Genomic DNA, 22,371 nt, shown 5'->3' on the forward strand with positions numbered 1-22,371 from the left:
GAGAAACACAGAGGAGAAGGAAAGTGGGGGGGGGCACACCGGGGGGAATGAGAGGGCTTGGGAAGGCAGATAGGCTGACACCGGCAGTGAGAACGAGGCGGGGGAGGGAAGCGAAGGAGGCAGACAGGTAAATGACCGTGCCGTGCCCCCTCCCCTGCTTGTCGGCCTCTCTCCCCCACTTTCTGCTGGAGAGACTCAGGGAACCAGTGAAGCTAGCAGCTCCTCCTCCTTTTCTCCCTCTCGGGGAGGGGAGACGCCAGGCTGGAGGGGGAGGGGGGAGCGAGCCGAGGCTTGTTATTGTCAATAGCACAAGAGGCTAAAGATGGCGCCACTTCCGGTCACGCGGCGCCCGTGGAGAGGCGGCGTCACCCTCGCGGAGTGGGGGGGTGGAGAGGAGGACCCGAGTGGCCCGGGAGGCTGCGGTGCCGGCTCGCCGCGAGGCGGATCAAGAGCCCGCGAAGCTCGCTCGCTCCGGGCAGCTCGCTCGAGCTCCCGCTCCCGCACCCCTTCCCTGCCAGGACCCTCTTCACCGGGACTCCCTCACCACCAGTCACCCCTTCCTTAACGGTCCCGCGGGGAGCTTCGCGCCACAGCGTCCTTACCGGAAGTGCCTGGGCAGACACTTTTCATAGCTCTCAGATCCAGAAGCCTTGGGGTCCACTGGACTTGAGGTGGGGGGGGTGGGGGAGGGAGCACGGGGGGTAAAAGAGGTGGATAGGGAGGACGGGGCGGGTCCTGGAGACACCTTCGGCCCTCTTGATTGGAGGTTTCTGAACCTGAGGAGGGCGGGGAGATAGGTGGGGGGGACGGGCGAAGAAGCGGGAAGGCTCCCGTGAGGCAGGGTAGGTGGTGCATGCTAGGGGCGGGCTGAACTAGCTGGGAAAAGAAGAGGGTGGGAAGAAAAAAAGTAAGTGGATGGGAAACTTTGAAAGAGAAACGGGACTGAGGAGGAGCCGCAGGGCCACGGGAAGAACCCGAGATCAGGAAAGCCTAAGTCTGCCTCCGCTAGAGAGGGCTAGCCCTGTGTTCAGAGAGCAGAGGAGGCAAAGAGAAAAGTTTCCGACTCGATGGAGCAACACATGGCTGGGTTTTGTCTGTGACACAACACCCCACAGGGCCCGCATTTTGATTGTCTCTATAATAACACCAGCTGTAAAGCCATGAGCATTTTTAAGATGGCTGGTGAGAGGAGGGGTACATTCTAAGGCCAAGTAACAATCCCACCCAGCACAATGTCAGGGTCCGCCCTCCCAGCCCATCAGTCAGTAACTCGTTAATTTGTATCCCAAAGCTAAGACTTACTTCCTCCACTTAGAAACAATTACAAAAGTCTGCTTCCTTACCAGTGTGTTTCATGAGACCAAGTTTTACATGTGATTCTTGGCAGAATCTTGGCAAAAAAAAAAAAACCCACCTCGCGCCAGGTAGTGAAAGTATGGCTTTAATTTCTCTGCACTAAAGAGGCAGAGGCAGGCGTATCTCTGTGAGTTCGAGGCCAGCCTAGTTCACAGAGCAAATTCCAGGACAGGCTCCATAACTACTGAGAACCCCTGTCTCAGGGGGGAAAAAAAGCCCTCCAAATTTGATTAAATTGCCAGCAATAAACCTGTCAGAGACCAGTTTCACAAAAATACCACTTATCCGGGTAGGGGGCCTGGGGATTAGAAAACTTGTAAAGTCCTTAGGACCTAACTTAATCTGGGGGGCATCCTTAGCACTGACAAATCCCTGTCTTTCCAGCATTCTGGAGGCCAAGGCTGGAGCAGAGCTACTGTGAGGCCAGGTAGGACTACACAGACTCGCAGAAAACAAAAGTTAATCTTAGGGTATTCTCAGCAGGAGAGACAAACTCAAAGAAAACTATAGTTGCCAGTGTATTGTTTCTGTGTTGTAAGTGCAGAAATAGTAAGCAGCTTGTATGGAACAGTTCACATGCTCTATGCTGCCCCAGAAACCCACCTTTGAAAAGTCAGAGAAGGAAAAAGTCTCAAAACAAACTTCTCAGATATTGGTTTTTTTTTTTAAGGGCTAGAAATTACTGTGGGGAAAAGCACATGTGAAATAGTCAAGACAAGATAAACACAATGTTCATGCTAGATCTCAAAATGGGAGTTGGCAAGAGAAGAGAGGAAGTGTAGTTTTCAGCTGTGAAAGGTTTTTGTTTATCTAATGTAAAGAGCAATGAGACTAAAGCTAGGATGTCAGGTTGAAATATGGAAAATGAAATTTCAAAAGTGCCCGGGACCGCTGTGGTTCTACATGTTTGTAATCCCAGTGTTTTGGAAGAAGAGGCAGAAGGCTTGTCAGTTTGAGTTATATAGCCTAAAACCCTATGCAAAAAAAAAAATCTGGTACACCAAACATTTGGTCTATCCTATAGGAAATGGTGGGCAGCAAGGCGAGGCTTTCATATGGAGAGAACAGCTTCGAGTGGTAATTAAGTATGAACACTGCAAGAAAATAGCCTTTCTAACCAGAAGGCCACACACCTCGGTGTCCTGAAAAGCCCTTACTATGCAAATTCTCCTGGAAAGTTGCCATCTTAAGCTAAGTATGACAGCTCACATTTGTATTTCCAGCACTAAAGAGGCTGAGGCAGGAGGATTGCTTTGAGTTCAAGCCCAGGCTGAACTAAAGAGAAGATATCTCAATGAAAAACAAAACTGGCCAGCACCTTTGTGCTAGTGGCTGATGGCCTGCTGAAAAGCGCTAATGGAATTTAGGCCCCAAGGGCCCATGAAAGATGAAAAGCAGGCCTGCAAGGTGACTTGGGGAAAGAATCTGTGTTTCAGCACAGGGCAGTGCTTGCTAATTGTCACTCTTTCCCCAGCAACCATTAACTGCTAGCAGGACCTCTGGGAGGAGAGGAATCTCACTAGCCCCACCCCCAGCATCTGTGGACCGGGTCTGGCTAAGTCTCTCAGGCCAGACTTTAACTTATTTGGTAGCTCAGACAGTATTTCAATTCTCCTGCCTCAGTCTCCCAAGCAGCTTACATGTTGAATGACATACTTGTGGAAATTCTCCAAGAAATATCCCTGAGTGTTATGAAAAAAATCTTTTTTCTTAAATGACAAATAATTATCTTTCTTTTCACATCTTATAACCTAATAATAACCTTACACATTTAGCATATCTTAATAAGAATATGGAATTTTAATAGTTTTTTCTTAAGTGTACATTTTGTCATGCAAATCAACTTAAATAGCACTGTGCATGAGAGGACTGGGTTTTATTCCTAGACCCTCAGACCAATTTTAAAAAGAGAAAAAATAGTTGGGTGGTGGTAGCGCATGCCTTTAATGCCAGCACTCTGGAGACAGATGCAAGTGGATCTCTGTGAATTCAAGGCCACCCTGGTCTACACAGTGAGTTCTAAGTCAGCCAGGGCTGTATATTATAACAGGCATTAATATGAAATACATTTTGCTTTGAGTTATAGGGGGACCAGGGAGATCTGCTTTGTCAGGGACATCAGATCATGTGTACCTCCTCAGCCCCTCTCCACTCTCAGGGATAAAATGGTTTGATACCCTCAAATGTGTTTTTAAAAGAATATTTATCAGAATGTATGTGCACCGGGGTGTGTGCACGTATACCACATATGTGCAAGTGACGCTGATGTCAGAAGAGGACATCAAATTCCCTGTGACTGCAGTTACAGATGGCTGTGAGCCTCCATATGGGTGCTAAGAACCAAACTTAGGTGCTCTTAACTGATAAGTTATCTCTCCAGCCCCCCCAAAATACATTTTGAGGTTGAATTCACTAACCACATAAAAGTCAAGATGTGTAACATAGAAAAACATACACTTAAAACATGTTCCACATAAAGAAGCTTGTATCTTGTGAGTTCAACTCATTGCCTCAAAAACATTCATTAAACTTTACAATGTGCACTTATTACAGTGAGGTACAAATGTTATTGGTATTCTTTTAAGCAGTCTTTATAAAAGTAACTATATGCATACAAGAAACATAAACAAAGACTATTTTTTCTACTGTCCATTCCCTTATTTCTGTAATACATATACACATACACACACATTTTGTTGGCTTTTCGTTTGGTTGGTTGGTTTGTTTTTGTGAGATAAGATGGTTTCATTTTGTAACCCAGGCTAGTCTTGTTCACAGCCCTTTGCCAACCTCAGCCTCCTGGAGGCTGGGATTATAGATGTGAACTACCACACCTGGCTTGGTTGTAGGCCCTCTCAGACAAATCATACTTGCTATCAATCAGACACTTGTGGAAGTTTTGTTACACACTGAATGGGATTTTCCTTGGAAATAAGAGATTGCTTGTTCAGGAGATGCTGAATGCCCCTGAAGCAAGTCTTAAGAATATGTGAGACACAGTGCTTGGGGTTTACTATGATGATTTGCATAGATGTCTTATCTTGTACTCCCACAGTTTCAGAGTTAAGAATTCAAGACTCAAGCTGGATGCTAGTGATTATAACTAAGGACTTATGCCAAATATTTGGGTGCTGTGCTACTGAGTTACCCAGCATGGTAGACACTTCATTATGCTTCAAAGTTGAAGGGCTTGTATGGCAACAATATGAAGTTCCGTGGGATAGAAGAGTAAGCATCATCAAATTGATGTTTTTTTCGTTATAGCATTAAAATATAAATTTCTACCTAAAAAAAAGATATGTGCGTCAGGAGAATCATGTGATTGAGGCCAGTCTAGCTATATAGGCCTTTGTCTCAAGACACATAAAGAGACACAGGAGTAGAGGTGAATACTTGTAATTCCAGCATTTGGGAACCAGAGGCAGAAGAATCACGAGTCCAAAGCCAACCTCAGCAATACAGTAAATTTCAAGTCAGCTTGGGCTTTGTGATACCTTGTCCTAAAACAAAATAAGAACTATAAAAATAAAAAGGACAGATAATGAAGGATCATGATCCACTATTTAGGTAAACCCCTTTAGATGATAAATGTAATGCATGTAAACAATAAAACCAGAGACTGAGCACTGAAAACATTTGAACCTTTAGCCTCTCAACTCAGAGACTTCATCAGTCATGGCTGTGGACCGCTGGAAAGGCAGATTTATAAACTGAAACAGCCAGGCCATTCTCCCCGAGGATTTGATGGAGGGGAACTAAACCAGTCACAGATTAATTCTCCCTGTGGTGATGCCAAGCACTCACTTACCCTGGAGCTGCTGGGCCCCATTTATACTTCTGCTCACTTCATCAATGATTACCACAATTCCCCACCCCCTGCTTTAATGTTTGCTCTTATAATGGGTTCCGAGTTTTTGTCTCACAAGCAAGGCCAGTTTAAATTTAAATCAGCTGTTCCCTCTGATTTCACAATAGAATCACCTGGGCAAGTTTTGGGGGTTCTCTTGTTGTTTTTTAAATCTTGGACTGGTAGAGCACTTGCCTATCATGTATGAAGCCCTAGGTTTGATCCCCAGTAGCACAAGAGAAATGTTCTGCCATGATGGACTCAGTCCGAATGAGAACAAACCCTTCCTTCCTTAAGCTGCTGTGTTTGCTGTGTGTTGTCACAGCAATGAGAACAGAAACTAATGTGAAGACCAAACTTGCATGCAGTTCCCATCCTTATGAAGAAGGAACATAGCAAGAAATATACGTATCAGCCCAGAGTGTTATTTTGTTCTAGACAATCAGTTCATTCCCTGGCTAGACCTTCAACCAGAGGGAGGGAGAAATCAGCTCCTCCTCCTCCTCCCGGCAAAATCCAGGTAAATGCTGAGTAAACAAACCTTGCCTGAGAGCCCATTAGAGTCTGGTCATAGAGTACACAGAAACAACCCTTGCTCTCAAACTCTTCTCCGTTGGCCTAGTGGGTGAGGGAGCCAATTACTACCAGGCAGTTATGAAAGGAATTGTGCTATAGACTCCTGGCTCTGCCTGAGGCAGAAATGGAGACTGATGGGATGAAGTGGAGAAAAGAGGCAAAACTGAGCATCACCTTCTAAGAAAGAAATTCAGCTGAAAGCATTGGAGCTGATCAGGCAGGAATGAAAGGGAGTTGAGAGCACCAAGGAAGAACATAAGGGACACATTTAAATCCTAGAAGAGAGGGAACTCAGCAGAGCCAAATATCAGGAGTCGAGTTACTAAGGCACAACTTTCCATCCTAATTAGATGCTGGAGCACTAAAGAAGGGAAGCAAGGTCACATCTCTCGCCTGTCTGCTAGCAATTCCTAGGCCCCTTAGCACTAATGCTTAGTCATAAATCCTACTTTCTGTTGAAGCTGTGGCCTTACATGAGTTGCAGTGGTTTAGGAATCAAGCTGAGACCCTCCAAAGGAGAGAAAGGATAAAATATGCAAAATAGGACCTGATAAAACCAGAATACTATGCTACTAATGTATGAGAAATTCAAATGAACAAAATCATCATTTGGAAAACTGTGAGCAGTAGGCCAACTCTGGCTTTTTGCTGTCTGCGTAAATAAAGTTTTACTGAATCATGGCTATACTCATTCCTTTGCATATTTTCTGTGGCTGTATTTGGGTTAAAACAGAGTTCAGAGTTGTACTTTGTTGTTGTTTTGAGACGGTTTCTCTGTGTAGTCCTTGCCGCCCTGGAACTCACTCTGGATTAGGATGGCCTCAAACTCACAGATTCAAAAAAAAAAGAAGGTGCTTTAAAGCATGCTAAGGATTTTTTTTGTAGTAGGGATGAACCATTTTAAGGGTTGCATATTTCCATAATATACTGCTAACACTTCAGTGTGACACATGCCTATAAACAGTATTTGAGAAGCAGAGGCAGGAGGATAGCCTGTGAGGCCAGCTTGAGATAAGAGCAAGCTCCTGTCTCAAAACAATTAAACAAAAGTTACGTTGTATTTAATCTGGAAAAGATCAGAGTTTATTTAAGCACACTGTATTTTAAATATCTTTACAACAACCAAAACACTATCTAATGAATCTTACACAGGATATATTTGAAATCAAATTAGATCAAGTGAAAGGTGTATTTGAATTTGTGAGAGATCATCATATGATCCCTCAGAAATATGTTAATATATGACTCCATCTTTTGATGACTGCTGATTGGCTCACACAATAAACAACACAAAATTTCATTAAACTTTAAATAACAAAAGCCTAAGTGTCCTTTGTCGGTCCTCCCCTGGGGAAATGCATTCCCGCCTGTCCTTTTGTCATTTTACCATTCACTCCCTGCTTAGATGCTTGGGGAACAACCACATGGCTGTAACTACGGTTTTTACTAGTTCACTCACTGTTATCTTCTGAGTTGGAGTCATTCTCTCTTCTTTCTCTAGACCTAGTTGAACGTGGCATCCTCTCTTTGGGAGCTGTGAGAAAACAGAGAACTCACTGGTAAGGCAGTTTTAAGAAAATCCTCAAATTTGGGTAGACTATTCATCTGCTCCCCCTTATTGCCTTCCATTACTTTGGCTTTTCTTACATGCTGGGGCTGAACCCCAGGCCTCATGTCTACATTACGACTCATATAGTTCATTTTCCTCTTCCATGCAAAGATGATCTGAAAGTAAAATATGTTTTATTTTTAATATCTGAAATTGGAATTCCAACTCTAGCCTGCTGTTTTAAATTACAATGCCTAGTCAGACTTGTATAACAGGCCTTTAATCCCAGCACTTGAGACTGAGGCAGGCAGATCTCTGAGTTCAAGGCCAGCCTGGTCTACAGAGGTAGTTCCCTAGGGCTGTCACACGGAGAAACCCTGTCTCAAAAAGTACAATAAGCCGGGCAGTGGTGGCACCTGCCTTTAATCCCAGCACTTGGGAGGCAGAGGCAGGTGTATCTCTGTGAGTTGGAGGTCAGCCTGGTCTATAGCGCTAGTTCCAGGACAGGCACCAAAGCTACAGAGAAACCCTGTCTCGAAAAACCAAAGAGAGAGAGGGAGGGAGGGAGGGAGGGAGGGAAAGAGGAGAGGAAGGGAAAGGGGGAGGGGTGGGGAGGGTGGGGGGCACGAGGGGCAGTGAGAGATGGGAGGGAGGGGGAGGAGCCTGTAGATACCGGGGTGGGGTCAGGATTAAGTGGTGGGGAGTGAAGGGTTCGGGGTTCTTCCATACTGTTCAGAGTCAGAGTCGCTCCTTGACTAGACTACTAGTTGGTTGGGATGGCCCAGGCATCCTCCTGTCTCCACCTACCCAAGGGAAGAGTTTGGAGAAGGGGACAATCCAAACTCAGGTTCTCCCATTTGGGTTTACCGAAAACACTTTCCTGACTGTGCTCTCTTTCCAGTCCCCCAAGCTTCTTTTGACCTGTCCTCTGTCCTAAGATACTGTTGTGACTGAGAATCTTTCTGTGCCAGAACCTTGGCTATGGGCTTTCCCTCACATAACACTCTTAACTGATTCTAAGAAGTTTCGCCCTAACTTCTTCACATCACCAATAAGGCATGACTTCTAACATACCACTTTTAACATACCCCTTTTAAACATTTAGATAATGACAATGAAAATAAAAAGTTAGCTCAAAATCAGGCTCCACTAAGAGGCCCTAAATCTGGCCCACCTTCCTAGTTTCTAAAGGAAACATTTTCACTCTCTCAGAAGGCTTGTTTAACTTACTTATATTGGAGGAACAGCAAAAATTGATTTGTTCTATCATTCATGAGATTGAGATCGCACACCTTGTGGAGGATCACAGACACCTTCGCAAAGATGTCCATTGATGAATGAAACCAGGACAGCGCGTAGAACAACAGACTGGTGTCAAACCCCACCCACCCACCCACGCTACGTACATAAGTACTCTCTGATAACTGACAGCAGAACTGGCCAATCCATACAGGATCATGTTTCTGAACAACAAAGGGTTTGTGTGATGTCATAGCCAATCAAAATGAAGCCTTGCACGTGTGCTTGAGTTAATCCCAGCATTCAGTGCGAAGCTGAAGCAGGAGACTGATGAGTTCGAGGCCAGCCTAGAATACACCAGCTACATATTGTCTCAAAAACCAAAACAAAATAAAAACCCAGCAAACATAAAATCTCTCAGAACAATGCGATAATTTGATATATTCCCAAAGACTGATTTATACTTGTTCTCACAGTACTGTAACCTTGGGGACACCAAGAGTTCACCAAGCTGTTATGTGTTTTGACAAAGTTCCTAAAGTGACAGACAAGAAGACAGGTGGCTTCATTATCACTGGGAGAGTAATAAATCTTCACTATTAGCTAGGTCTCCATTGACACAATGGTAAGCTAGAAGGTAGGGGACACTGGGCTCCTTACAGGGTCTCCACTGAGAGCTAAGGATGGAGGAAGACACAAAGTTGGGATTCTCATAGACTTCCACGGGTGTGAGTCTAGGGCTCTCCAACTCATCCACAAGTAGATCGTGTAAAATTTTTCCTTGGCATTTGGCTGGAGTTTATCAGTTCTAAAATTCTCTGTATTACTAGCATACTTCTTGCCTGGTCCTTTGTCTACAAAGAGTAGAATTTTCTCAAAGTTTTATCTGTGCCTTTAGCATCTCACATACACTCCTTTCATGTGCAAGAATGTGATACATGGTTGGTTATTGCTTGGATAAGGGAAAGATTGCAATAGAATAATAGAATTGTAAGCAGAAATGGTGGTGGTTATATCAGTGTTTGCTCTAATTTAATCTTTTCAGCATGTTTGAAATGCTTTATAATAAATGTTAGAAACCAAAACAAAAGGGAGATTAATGCCTTAACAATGGTCGGCATCACACTTGATCCCTCAAATTTGGACCAGAATTAAGAACAAAAAATAATGTCTTTTCATTATAACTTAAAAAAGAAAGGCATTTTATAATGATTTTATAATGGATGTATGTATATATATATATATATATATATATGTGTGTGTGTGTGTGTGTGTGTGTGTGTGTGTGTGTGTGTGTGTGTTGGGGGGAGGGGGAAACCATGAGATTCTGATGATCTCTCAACTAATTTGTATTTGTTGGGATTTTTTGTCAAGTGCCAGAAATCCAATTTGAATAAGCTTAAGAAGAAAATAAAGTTGATTGATTTATATATCCGACCACAAACCTCAGTCCCAACTAGATCCAGGAACTCAAGTACTATCTTGGTTCACACTCCATCTCTTCATCTCTTATCTCAGTTTCTCTCTCTATAGCTTTATTCTCTTAAGAGTCTTTGTTTCTTTTGGTTTTTTGAGACAGGATTTCTCTGTATAGCCCTGGCTGTCCTAGAATTAGCTCTACAGACCAGGCTGGCCTCAAACTCACAGAGATCTTGAGATTAAAGGCATGTGCCTCCAAGAGTCTTCGGTAGATACGCCAGGGTTTCTAGCAGCCTTACTTTACAGTTGGAAGCTGAAGAAAAAAGCTGGTGTGATGACGCCTGCCAGAATGTGGGAAGCAGACACAGGAGGATCTGCAGTTCAAGGTCAACCTTGGCTACACAGCTGGACCACACAACACCCTGTCTCAATACAAAGCAAAGAAATTCAAACCCAAGAGAGAAGGACTTCTCTATTCTGATTTAGAAAAATGCAAAGTCATATCTCTAGTCTGGGTCTTATCTCTAATCCTTGAAGTTGCTACAGGGTCTAGCAGCATTTAATACTGTGGCTATTTCATCCTGGGGTAGCTGCCTTGCTGTGAGGTGTAGGGTGAGGAAATTGCCTGTCTGAGCAGATTTCCAAAGGCAGCTGGCAAGCAGAAATGCTAGGCAAATCTAAATAATAGACGCCTACTCTGTGGAGTTCAGCCTTAATAGGAGGGGAGGTGTGCAGTCTTACTGCTTCTTGATATGCCATGTTTGGTTGATATCCATGGGAGGTCTGCCCTTTTCTGTACAGAAACTGAGGAGTGGGTGGGGGTGGGGGCAGAAGGGAGGAGATGGGGAGGGACTGGGAGGAAAGGAGGGAGGGGAAACTGCGGTCAGGATGTAAAAAAAATTAAATTGTACTTCTAGATTTTGAATGCATATAATCATATCATTGCAAATAAGTACACTTTTCTTCATTCTTTTATTCATTATTATTGCTATTTATTTTAAGACAGGACAATTTTATGTAGCCCTAGGTGTCTACTGTCCCAACCAACATTGATCACTAATCAAGAATATGCTCTACAGACTTTCCTAAATGAAGGCATTTTCTCATTTGAGGCTCCTCTTTCCAGATAACTCTAGCTTGTGCCATGTTGACAGAAAACTAGACAGCACAGAGACTCCTGGCTTACACATGCACACACATGTGTACATACCCACATATATATATATATACACAAACATATACACACACATAAACACAATAAGTAACTATCCTTCTCTGGATTACTGGAGCATCTTAGAAAAATAGCTACTAATAACTGAATATAGCGGCATCTTTCCCACACCCATGGTTGCAATAGTAGCACGGTTGTTATGGGCATAATCAAATTCCTTCTGATTGAACTTAAGACCACTCTATAAGTAAACACATAGATGATACTATAAATCTAGTCAAGAACCCATAGTTAGGAAACTCACAGGTCCCAGAGGAGAACCTATTATTATTCTACAAAATGGGCATCATTCCAAACTTTCTCAAAATTCATATGTGTCTACACATAAATTAATCCTCCTCTCAGACTTCAATAGAGAAATTTCTTTGTGCAGTGAATGGTGGTTAACACAGAAACCCAAAACTGAACAAATTTCAAAGAGAGTCAACGGAGTATTCAGCTACGAATGGAACCTAGGTATCACATCCCCAAGGCTGAGGGACCACTGCAGCAGAGGGGTTTGGTGGAAAAATTTATAAGAGCCAGAGGTCGAGGAGGACAAGAGTGAAACAGTGTCTTCTGGACATGAACACTCTGCGACACTCGGAACTCATCATATTCTGGCCACCTGCACAAGACCTGCACAAGATCAATGCAGACAACATTCAAGCATGAGGTGGGAACAAGCCTGCATCCTAAACTGAGGACCTATAGGCATCTCACAGCTTCTGGGTGAGGGGGTGTCAGTTTTTTATGGGTATGGCTCCCGAAAGGTTGATCAATCCACAGTGATGGTACCACATCCAGGAGATTATGGGCAGCACAAATTGGAGTCCATGAGTTATTAAAAACATATCAAGAAACAAATAAACAACAGTTGGGGCTGGAGAGTTGGCAAGCAATTAAGAGCACCTTTGGCTCTTGGGGAAGATCTTGGTTTGGTTCCCAGCACATACATGGCAAGTAGCAACCCTATGTAACTCCAATTCTGGGAGATTTGACACCCTCTTCTGACTATTATGGGAACTTCATGCATGTGGAACACACACATGTGGGCAAAACACCTACATAAAAAATTACAAATATTAAGACAGGCCATGATGTTGGAGGCTGGGGAGCTGAGGTGGATCTGGGAGGTGTTGGGGGTCAGGGCTTGAGGTGGATATGATCAAAGTATGATATATAAAATTGTGAAAGAATTTTAAAAAATTAAAAAGCATCTCTCTGTCTTTCTGTACAACAAAGACCAGTCTCTCTTCCAAGCAGGCTGAACATCCAGTCAATTTTTTGGGACCTTATACTAAATATAAATGGATCATCAAGGATTTGAAACAGTTCAAGGACATTTCCAATGTGAAAGCCAGAGGCTAAAGTAGCTAAACAGAAAGGGAGAGCATGGAGAAAACAGATACAATGCAGGAGCAAAACCTGTAAATATGCTGGGTGCTGGTGGCACACACCCTTAATCCCAGCACTCAGGAGGCAGAGGAGGTAGATCTCTATGAGTTCGAGGCCAGCCTGGTCTACAGAGATAGTTCCAAGACAGCCATAGTTCAGCATATAGAGTTTCAGGCCGGCCAGAGCTGCATAGTGAGACTTTCTTTGAGAAAAAGAAAAGTTAAAAAAGTAGAACCTGTAGGATGAGGGGCCCAGTAGGAGTAAGCAGGTCACTGGGAATGATTTTTGTAGCAACTTTGTTCCTGTCACGTTCTCTCTGCTCCTTGTAATGTGAAAAGCCTCTATCATATGCTACTGTAGCCATGAACTAACTGAACTGCTTCTCTGTTCCTTCTCCATGATATGCTGAAAACTTCTGCAATGGTGACTCAAAGTAGAAGAATTCTTGTAAAAACAACAGCCGGGCAGTGGTGGTGCAAAGCTTTAATCCCAGCACTTGGGAGGCAGAGACAGGTGCATCTCTGTGAGTTCGAGGCCAGCCTGGTCTACAGAGTGAGTTCCAGCACAGCCAGGGCTGTTACACAGAGAAACCCTGTCTCGAAAATCCAAAAAATAAAATTAAAAAAATAAAATAAAAGTAAACAAAATGGGGGACAAAAAACAAAACAGATATCAATATAACCTGGACCTATAGAAATCACAGGAAAAAACAATGCAGTTTTGATCAGAAGAGAAATACATCAAAGTCCTCTAGTGCTGGTATAAAAGAAATGAAGGAAAACCCTGTCCCAGCTGTCTGTGTCTTTTCTGCTCACTCACGTTAAGTGAAGCCTAACAGGTCAGTACATGAGTAGTGGTTGACTAGAGTAGTATAGGTTAAATTTTGATGGATTTGACAGTTTTGATGAGTTTGTTGAGATATTTTGTAGAGCTTGTTTTTGTCTAATGTGTTTTCATAACGAGACAGGAGTTATGGTTCCTGTGAGGGGTCTCTGCAAACAGCACAGCCAGCAGAGTATCCAGCAGAGTGTTCCATCTGTTAGTATTTAGGTGTCTGTATTGGCATGCCTTTAGGGTCCTGACAGGATACCACCATCCATGCAAGGCAAGAAAGAAGTACAGTTCAGCACAACTCAGCGGCTGATGTTGGTTCAAACTTCGAGAGTCTGACACTGGGCAGTTTATTTCACACGTATTTAAACACAGCGCAATTTGGGAAAACAGCTTCAATCCTATGTGTACAACAAAGCTTAAGACATGACTTCATCAAAACTCTTAAAAGTACAAGTGACATCTCCTATAAAGGTGTGTTCTATAAATTAGGGAAGTAGGCTCAAGGTAAAAAAAATGTTCATAAGGTCTAGGGGAGGACAACACTATAAACTGAATGAAATACATGTAAGAGTCTGGGGGAGCCCATGTGTCCTGACCATACAAATAGCACAGAGGTCACCAGGCTATTAACCACCTCTGTCCCTAGCCTTCTAGGCAGAAAACAGGTTATATATCTCTATTTGAAGAGACACCTTGTGTATTTAACATTCCTAGTTTCCATAGTACTTATTTGTGAGCACATGGACCTCTGTGTTTCCTACACAGTGGTTCATTCCTATAAATCTCAGCATTTGGGAGGGTGAGACAGGAGGACAATGACTTTAAAGCCATCCTGGGCTATACAGGGAGACTCTGTGTCTTGTCAGGTGATAAACTGCTGTATCTTGGCCTTCATCAAATGCATCCTATTGTCCTTGGACCTCCAAGACTATGAACCAAAATAAGCTTCTTTTCTTTAAAACTTATGTTTGTGGCATTATTTTAGCTACAAACAAATGGACTTGAACTTACCAACAATAACAAACCAGCAATGATAGCTAAATAAGAAACAAATTCCTATTATGTATAAACTACCATGCCTTAGATATTTGGTTATGATAGCACAAACGATTAAGACAAGTATCAAACTCATGGACATTCTGTGGTCCTCAGATCACACCTTGAGAACCACTGGTGTCTGTGTATGTATCTACATACATATATACGTATGTCATATACATATCACACACACACACATCAACAAGAGAAGGACAGAGTATATGAGCACAGATGCTGGTATAAGTGGGTAGGTGAAGTAATAGGAGTTTGTGGGAAACACTGGACATTGGAAGTAGCTAGACAAGTAGCAAAGTAAATTATCTAGACTACACTGTCTATCACATAGCCACTAGCCACATGTGATTCGTGATTTAAATGTGGCTAATATAACTAAGGAATTAATTTTAAAGAGCCACTAAATTATTTGAAAGTAAATATAAGTAGCTGTATGTACTTGTGGCTACTGTTTTGAGTGGCACAAATTATAGAATGTTTCCATCACTGCAGAAATTTATATTGAATAGCAGTACTAGTCTAGTGATATATAATATGATTGGCAGGAAGCATTAAGAGACCACTTAAGAGTCACATTCATGAATTTAAAATGAAGCCAGTCAGCATGGTTCTGTTTTTCTCTAGCCATCTTCAGCTACCTGGACCTAGGCAAAATGGGCAGATGGCATAGATTGGGTATGTCTTAGTCCATTTTCTGTTGCCATAACTGAATACCATAAACTGTGTATTTTACAAATAAAGGAGGTTTATTTAGCCTATGCTTTAGGGAGTCTAAGAGCAACATGCAGATATCTGGTGAAAGACTTCCTGATGGGTGATTGACGTGGCAGACAGCATTACACTGTGAGACACAGCAAGCTTGTTGTAACTTGGGTCTTTCTTTTCTTCTTTTGTAAAGCCACTAATACAACGTGAGGGACCAATCCTAAAACCTCATCCGATTCTTAATATCTTCTAAATGTCTCATAGCCAAATACCATCAACATATGTGACAGTGGGGAGTGTTGTGTAAGTTTCAGTAAGGAACAGGGCAAAAACCTAGTCCCCTACTCCCGCCTCCTGTGGGAGAAAAAAAACAAATGTAACTTAAAAGCTGCAGAGAAAGCACTGATTTGAGGAAGGATCCAGGCATCTTCAAGAGTAAGACGAAGGGAGCCAGGGAAAGGGAACTGAGATATAGGTTTTGGTCATGATGATATAGTGGAAATATGTCAGTAGTTAGGGAAACCTGGGAGATGGGGACAGAGTGGAGGCTCTACGGAGCCAAATGGACATGAATGAGGGCTCGATGCTGGGTCATTACGGAGTCTGGGGCATCTTACGGCGACTAACAAGTGGCGACAGCTGTTCTTTTTCCTTTTTTACTAAGTGTACAAATTGATGGGTTTCCTTCTGACATCTGTATATGTATAACATGGCACTCATATTCATCCCACAGTACCCTCATCTGTTCTCCTCCCCCCTCCCACTGGCTCTTTCTCTCCACAAATAGCCCCTCTTCCTCCATCATAGACTGATCTAATGAGAACGGTTGCTGATGAACTCAAGGTGGACAGTGACGATGAGGCTATAGGGAGCAGAGAGTGTCTGGGACAACACGCTGACTTTTGTTGTTAAGGGGGAAATGGGTGATGAAGTTTGGCAGTTGTTCTGCTCTAAGACCATAATTGTAGTGCATGGGTCTCCACTTGGTTGATGTTAACAGAAGGGAGAACCTTAGGGTAGTATGGAGAATTTTATTCTTTGAGAATTTCGTGCATGCATACGATACATTAGGATCATGTTTACCTCCCATTCCTCCTCTAACTCTCCCAAGACCCTCCCCAACATGTTTCCCATCCCAATTTGATGTCCTTTTTCTTTGAAATCTCCCAGAGAATCCAATTAGTGCTATCTCTCTATGCATGGGTGCTAAATATTTATGTTTGCACCCACAGACCTGGGCTGCTTTCAAGCTTGATCAGAGAAGCTTCTTTTTAAAAGAAATACTCAACATTCATACATACATATAATGTGTTTGGATCCCATCCACTCTGCATTCCTTCCCCACCCCATCTCCAACCTTCCCCTCCAAACTTCACATGTATGCCTGTTTTGCCTGTGTATATGTATCTATGTGCCTGGTACCTGCAGAGGTCAGAACAAGGCATTAGATCTCCTGGAACTGGAGTTGTTGATGGCTGTGTGTCACCATGTGGGTGCTGGAAACTGAACCCAGTTTTTCTAAAGAGCGGCAAGTGCTCTTAATTATTGAGTCGTCTCTCCAGCCCCAATCAATCTCCCAATCTCGTTTAGAGATTCATGATTTAATCATTTATGATTTAATCTAAAATCGTTTAGAGATTTAGAGCTGTATGTACATGGGATGTGGGACCATCTGCTGGAGTCTCGCAGGGTCCACATCCCTGAATGAAAATAACTCTTTCTCTTTCTCTCCAAGAAACTACCAACAGCCAATAACACATCAGACAGAGGTGGCCTTCATGAGCCTCTCCCCATCCATGCTGGGATTTAGCTGGCTTGGTCTTGTGCAAGTCTTGTGCAGGCAGTTCCAGTTGGTGTGAGTTCATGTGCACAAATGCACTGTTGTAACAGGCAAATACAGTTTCCCTAAAGCCATCTGCTCCCTTTGGACCTTACCGTCTTCCAAGATGTTCACTGCGGCTTGTGGGGAAAGGGTGTGGTATAGCTGTCCACGGTCTGCACATTGGTTGTTGGTCTCTGTGTTGATCACCATCTATGGCAAAAAGAAGCTTCCTGAGCAAAGCTCCATGGACAGACTCATAACTGGTCAAAGGGCAGAGAGTAAGTGGCTATGAATGCTCAGTCCTAAATGGGATGGCTTTATCTCCCTTGTCATGCCCTTTCTGCAAGGCTCAGGGAAACTGCTAGAAAGGGTAAGGCGGCTAGAAGAGGCAGAGGAAGGAGAAACGTGCTAGGACAAAAGTGTTGTTTTAGCTTCCACACACAAGTTTCGTCTTGACTTCCCTCTTCCAGGGACAGGGCTGGATATGGCGCACACACTGATGGTGCTCCAGTTGGTGTAGTTGAGGACTTCTAAACTAACATGGGTAGGTGTCAGAGCATAGGGCTCTCACCCCAGAACTTGAAAAGGCCAGTTTAGGAGAGCAGGAGTGCTGGAGTTCTGTGACTTCATTGGACCTAACAGACTTCTTTGTAGAGGCCGGAATAACTGCTGATATAAAAGAATTGGATAGTTGGCAGGGTGCTCAATCAGTTAGAAGCCTTTGGCTCAATCTCTAGCTGCCTATAAACTGGGTGTGGTTGCACACGTGTATAATCCCAGCACTTGGGAGGTAGGGGGATATCAGAGTTCAAGGTCATCTTTGGCTGCCCTGTAAATTCAAGGTCAGCCCAAGATACCTGAGACTCAAAACAACAAATCAAAATAAGAACCAGAAAAAGAGGAAGTGGGGGTGAGGGATGAAATGGGAGAAGGGAGTGTAGTGATATTTTGTTTATAATCTAACAAATAAAGCTTGTCTGAAGATCACAGTGCAGAGCTAAACCACTAGTTAGCCATAGAGGCCAGGTGGTAGTGGCACACACCTTTAATCCCAGTACTCAGGAGACAGAGGAAGATGGATCTCTGAGTTCAAGGCCACCCAGGGCGACACAAGATTGAATCTGTCTAAAAGAATTACAGAGCTCTATATTTCAACACTAGGGAGGTGGAGACAGGAGTGATATGACTGGGCAGAGAGAGGAATATAAGGGGATGAGACAGGAGCTGAGATGCAGTCCAGGGATTCAGTCTGAGCAAGCAGTCTGAGGATTTGTAGAAACAGGATTATGTCTTCGGTCTGAGCATGGGCAAAGGTAAGAACTCTCTAGTGGTTGGTTGCTCTGCTTCGCTGATCCTCAGGCAAGCTTTTATTTGTTAGATTATAAGAAAAATATACTACAAAGGAGACAACAACAAAGGTAGGGAGAACTGATTAAATACATTGTGGCACACATACTATGTAATGCCTGTAGCCACCCAAAACAATCTTACTAATTTTTCTTTTTATTTCTCCTATCTGACATGAAAAAAAAAACCTCCAAGATGAATTTTACCCATGAAATGAAAAAAGCAAAATACCAGTAACCTATAATGTTTGGGGAGTCTGTTAGACAACCCTGACCAACAACTGGTAGTTGGGGTTTTTGTTAGCTGGTCTTTGACTCTTGGAGGGAGCATTGTCAGCCCAGATTAGAAAACCTCAGTTAGCTAGGCAGTGGTGGCGCACACCTTTATTCCCAGAACTCAGGAGGCAGAGGCAGGCTGATTTCTGAGATTGAGGCCAGCCTGGTCTACAGAACAAGTTCTAGGACAGTCAGGACTACACAGAGAAACCTTTTTCTCAAAAAAGAAGACAAAAGAAAATCTCATTTAAACTAAGTATGTATATTTATACATAGCCTTATGTGTATTGTGTTTTAAGATAGTTAATTGTATGATTCCGCATGACTTTTTCAAACATCCTTCTGCTATTTTACTGTCTTTCTTCTATATTTATTTCCTTTCTCCTCTTTAATTAAAGACACCCCTCCCATTTTCCCCTTTGAATCACTTGTACCCTGCTATCCCTGTCTCTATTGCCACCACTGCTGCCTATCACCATGGTCCTCTTTTACCTTCCTGTTTCCTGCAGATTTTTTAAAAATATGTACAGATTGCATCCTCACATTTGAACATTAGGAGCTAGGAACCTGACATGAGAGAAAACGTGTAATGTTTGTTTTTCTAAGCCTGGGTTACCTCACTCAATGATCTTTTCTAGTTTCTCTATTTACCTGAAGCTTTCATTATTTCATTATTTCTGAGTCATAGAACTCAGTCCCAACTAATAGATCTACAACACAACTCCTATACCTAAGGCTCAGGGATCACTGGGAAAGAGGGGAGGAAAGATTGTAAGAGCCAGAGGATCAGGGAGTTTGTGAGGTTGTGTGTACTAGAATTATCAGAAGCTATGCCCATGAAGCCTTTCCAACAAGGCTGCTTAAACATGACCTGAACAAGGACGATATCAATAGACATGCTAATGTGAATGGGGGCAAACCTCGAGAGGCCTCAACCCTACACAAAGAACTATAAGCAACTAAGGAAAGCTGAGGGCAGGAGAAAGTCTTTCCCATGGAAAAGTGCACTAATTATTTATCCAATACCAAATGGTCAGCTCTGAAAACACATACATACAAGTAATGTTATACAGACTGAGCAGTTATATTATTGAGGAAATATATATATATATATATATATATATATATTTATATATAAAGCAAAAGAAGGGAGAGTACATGGGAGAGTTTGGAGGGAGGGAATGTAGGTGGAAATTATGTCATTATATTATAATCTCAAAAAAATAAAAAGCAGAATTACATGTGTGACATGATCTCATTTGTGCACTCCTGTTTCTTTCTCTTTCTTTTTGGGATATGGTCCCGTTGTATATGCCAGGTTGGCCTAGAATTTAGAATCCTCCTGCTTCAGTCTTCTGACTGATAGGATTACAGCCATGCTCTATAAGGCTTGGAGTCATTTTTATTTTTCAAAAACATACACCAGGACTGGTGATATAGCTCAGTGGTTCAAGTGCTTGCCTTGTAAGCATGTGGTACTGGGTTCAATTCCCAGGACAGCCAAAACCAAATAACTGCAAAAGCATATGTACCTCATATATTGTAATATCTGTCTGTCTATCTATCTATCTATCTATCTATCTGTCTGTCTGTCTGTCTGTCTGTCTGTCTGTCTATCTATCTATCTATCTATCCATCTACTTATCCACACCAAAAGTTTCTGGAAGATACACATAAGCCTACTATAAATGAGGATGAAAGGAAATAGCTTAAGAGGGGTGGGAAGTCAGGGCATAGAGGGATGTGGGGTATGATTTAAATGATAGAATTTAGGTAGGACCAAGTTATAGTTACTCGGGTTCAAAGTCAGGTCCTGGAAATTCCTAGCTAGGGAAAATTGAGCCACATTCTTCTGTTCTGTACCCACAAAGTAAAGATGTTAGTTAATATCTACTCTGAGGATTAACTGAGCTAATATATGGAATTACTTGCAACAGTGCCTCACTGAGGGCAATTACTCCAAAAACACTAGCTTTTTCTTTCTGAGTGTGGGGCATACAACCCAGGGCTTTGTATGTTTTAAGCAAGTGCTCTATTACTAAGCCATATCACCAGCCCGAGATGCTAGCTTTATTATTGCTATTATACGTTTGTGTTTGTACATTTTATAATATGGAAATAGCCACATATTTTCTTTAAAAATGCAAAAAACAGTAGCAAGATTTAAAAAATAACCAGAAGTGAGAAGGCTCTATGTAAAGGTGCCTATTGCCAAGTCTGATGCCCTGAGTGAATTTGATCCCAGGGCCTCACATGGTAGAGGAACTGCCTCCTACAAATTGTACTCTGGCCCCCAGTCATACACCACATATATATGTGCCCACATATATACATTCCCACACACTCACACATCCACAAATTAATAATTTTAAAATGTAAAAATAATAATAATAAACTACAAAAAGAGAGACAAGGGTGTGATGTCACATGTATGCTGGCACTTGCATATAGCCCTAGTACTTGGGAGGTAGAGGCAGGAGGATTTCTGTGAGTTTGAGGTCAGCCAGGGTTACACAGACAGACCTTGCCTCAAAGAGAAGAAAAATAAAATACAAAAAAAGAGGTACTAGTAAGTTGAATAAAGCTATTGAGGAGACGCATCCCTGACTGGTGTCTGCAAAGGGATAGTGTTCATTTCAACAGTAGGAACGAGTGGCTATGAGTATATGGATATTTCTAGTTTTCTAGTAGGGATTGAATTTCCATCTGGAGATTTCCATCTTATTTTCAGGGAATGAATTATTTGGGGCAGTTGAGGTGAAGTGTTGAGGAGTATGGAGCAGTGTATGGGAAGTACCATTAGGAAGGAGAGAACTGCGGGAGTATGGCTGTGTAGGAGTATATGTATGTGAACACACTGCCATGGTGTATGAGTGGGGGCCAGGGGACAACTCGTAGGAGTCAGTCCCTGGGATCAAAGTCACTCGGGTCATCAGCCTTGGCGAAAGGCAAGGAATCCACAGGCACATTAGAGGCTGTGCTGGCTAGTTTTATGTCAACTTGACACAAGTTAGAGTCATCTGAAAAGAGGGAACCTTAATTAAGAAAATGCCTCCATAAGTTCTAGCTGTAGGAGATTTTCTTAATTAATGATCGATGAAGCAGGGCCCAGTCCACTGTGGGTGGTTCCATCCCTGGGCAGTTGGTCCTGGGTTCTATAAGAAAGCAGTCCACAAATAGGCATTTTGGAGCCAGCCAGCCGGCAAGCAGCACTCCTCCATGGCCTCTGCATCATCCCCTGCCTCCAGTTCCTGCTCTGTTGGAGTTCCTGTCCTGACTTCCTTTGATGATGAACAGTGATGCAGACATGTAAAGAAAATAAACCTTTTCCTCCCCAATTTGCTTCTGGCTGTGGTGTTTCATTGCAGCAATAGTAACTCAGCTAACACAGAGGTCTCACCTGTGGATTCGCCATATCTTTCAGCTTCATTGGGTGTTTTTCTTTTGCAGGGCTTCACAAGCCTACAGAGGAGAAGGCTGGGCAGCATGAAGCAGTGTCTTTGCTGAGTCAGTATAGGACAACAAAGAGGGTAGAATCAAGGTGTAATCAACAATTGTGAAACTCAGCAGAAGAATCAGGGAAAAGGACTCAGGGTTTACCTGAGGGTGGAGATGAATTGTCTGGACATCACCTTGTGCCATCAAGAAGGAACACGCCTACCATCCTTGCTGACTCCCACTTCCTGACTGCAGGACAGTGGTGGTGCTGCTATAAACCACATTAGTTGGGAAAGGATATAA

At 42.9% G+C, this 22,371-nt stretch overlaps 1 protein-coding gene across 7 annotated transcripts in view; it reads right to left on the reverse strand.

Annotated features, from left to right (window-relative positions):
* The window catches only part of Cul4b (cullin 4B), a 100,042-nt gene that overhangs the window by 33,834 nt on the left and 43,837 nt on the right, over positions 1-22,371 (reverse strand). Inside the window, exons 2-4 of one of the 7 annotated variants that reach the window (XM_085685085.2) lie at positions 17,122-17,218; positions 7,239-7,313; positions 603-776 (exon numbers count right to left, since the gene is read on the reverse strand). In XM_085685085.2, coding sequence (XP_085541211.2) covers positions 603-776; positions 7,239-7,313; positions 17,122-17,218 — 346 coding nt within the window. Of the gene's footprint in view, positions 1-602; positions 777-7,238; positions 7,314-8,558; positions 8,614-17,121; positions 17,219-22,371 lie in introns of those variants that run through there. The other 6 variants (XM_085685086.2, XM_048439294.3, XM_085685087.2 and 3 more) reach the window with 6 other exon arrangements.

The sequence above is a fragment of the Myodes glareolus genome, chromosome X (genome assembly GCF_982192425.1).
Source record: "Myodes glareolus chromosome X, mMyoGla1.1, whole genome shotgun sequence".
Lineage (NCBI taxonomy): Eukaryota > Metazoa > Chordata > Mammalia > Rodentia > Cricetidae > Myodes > Myodes glareolus.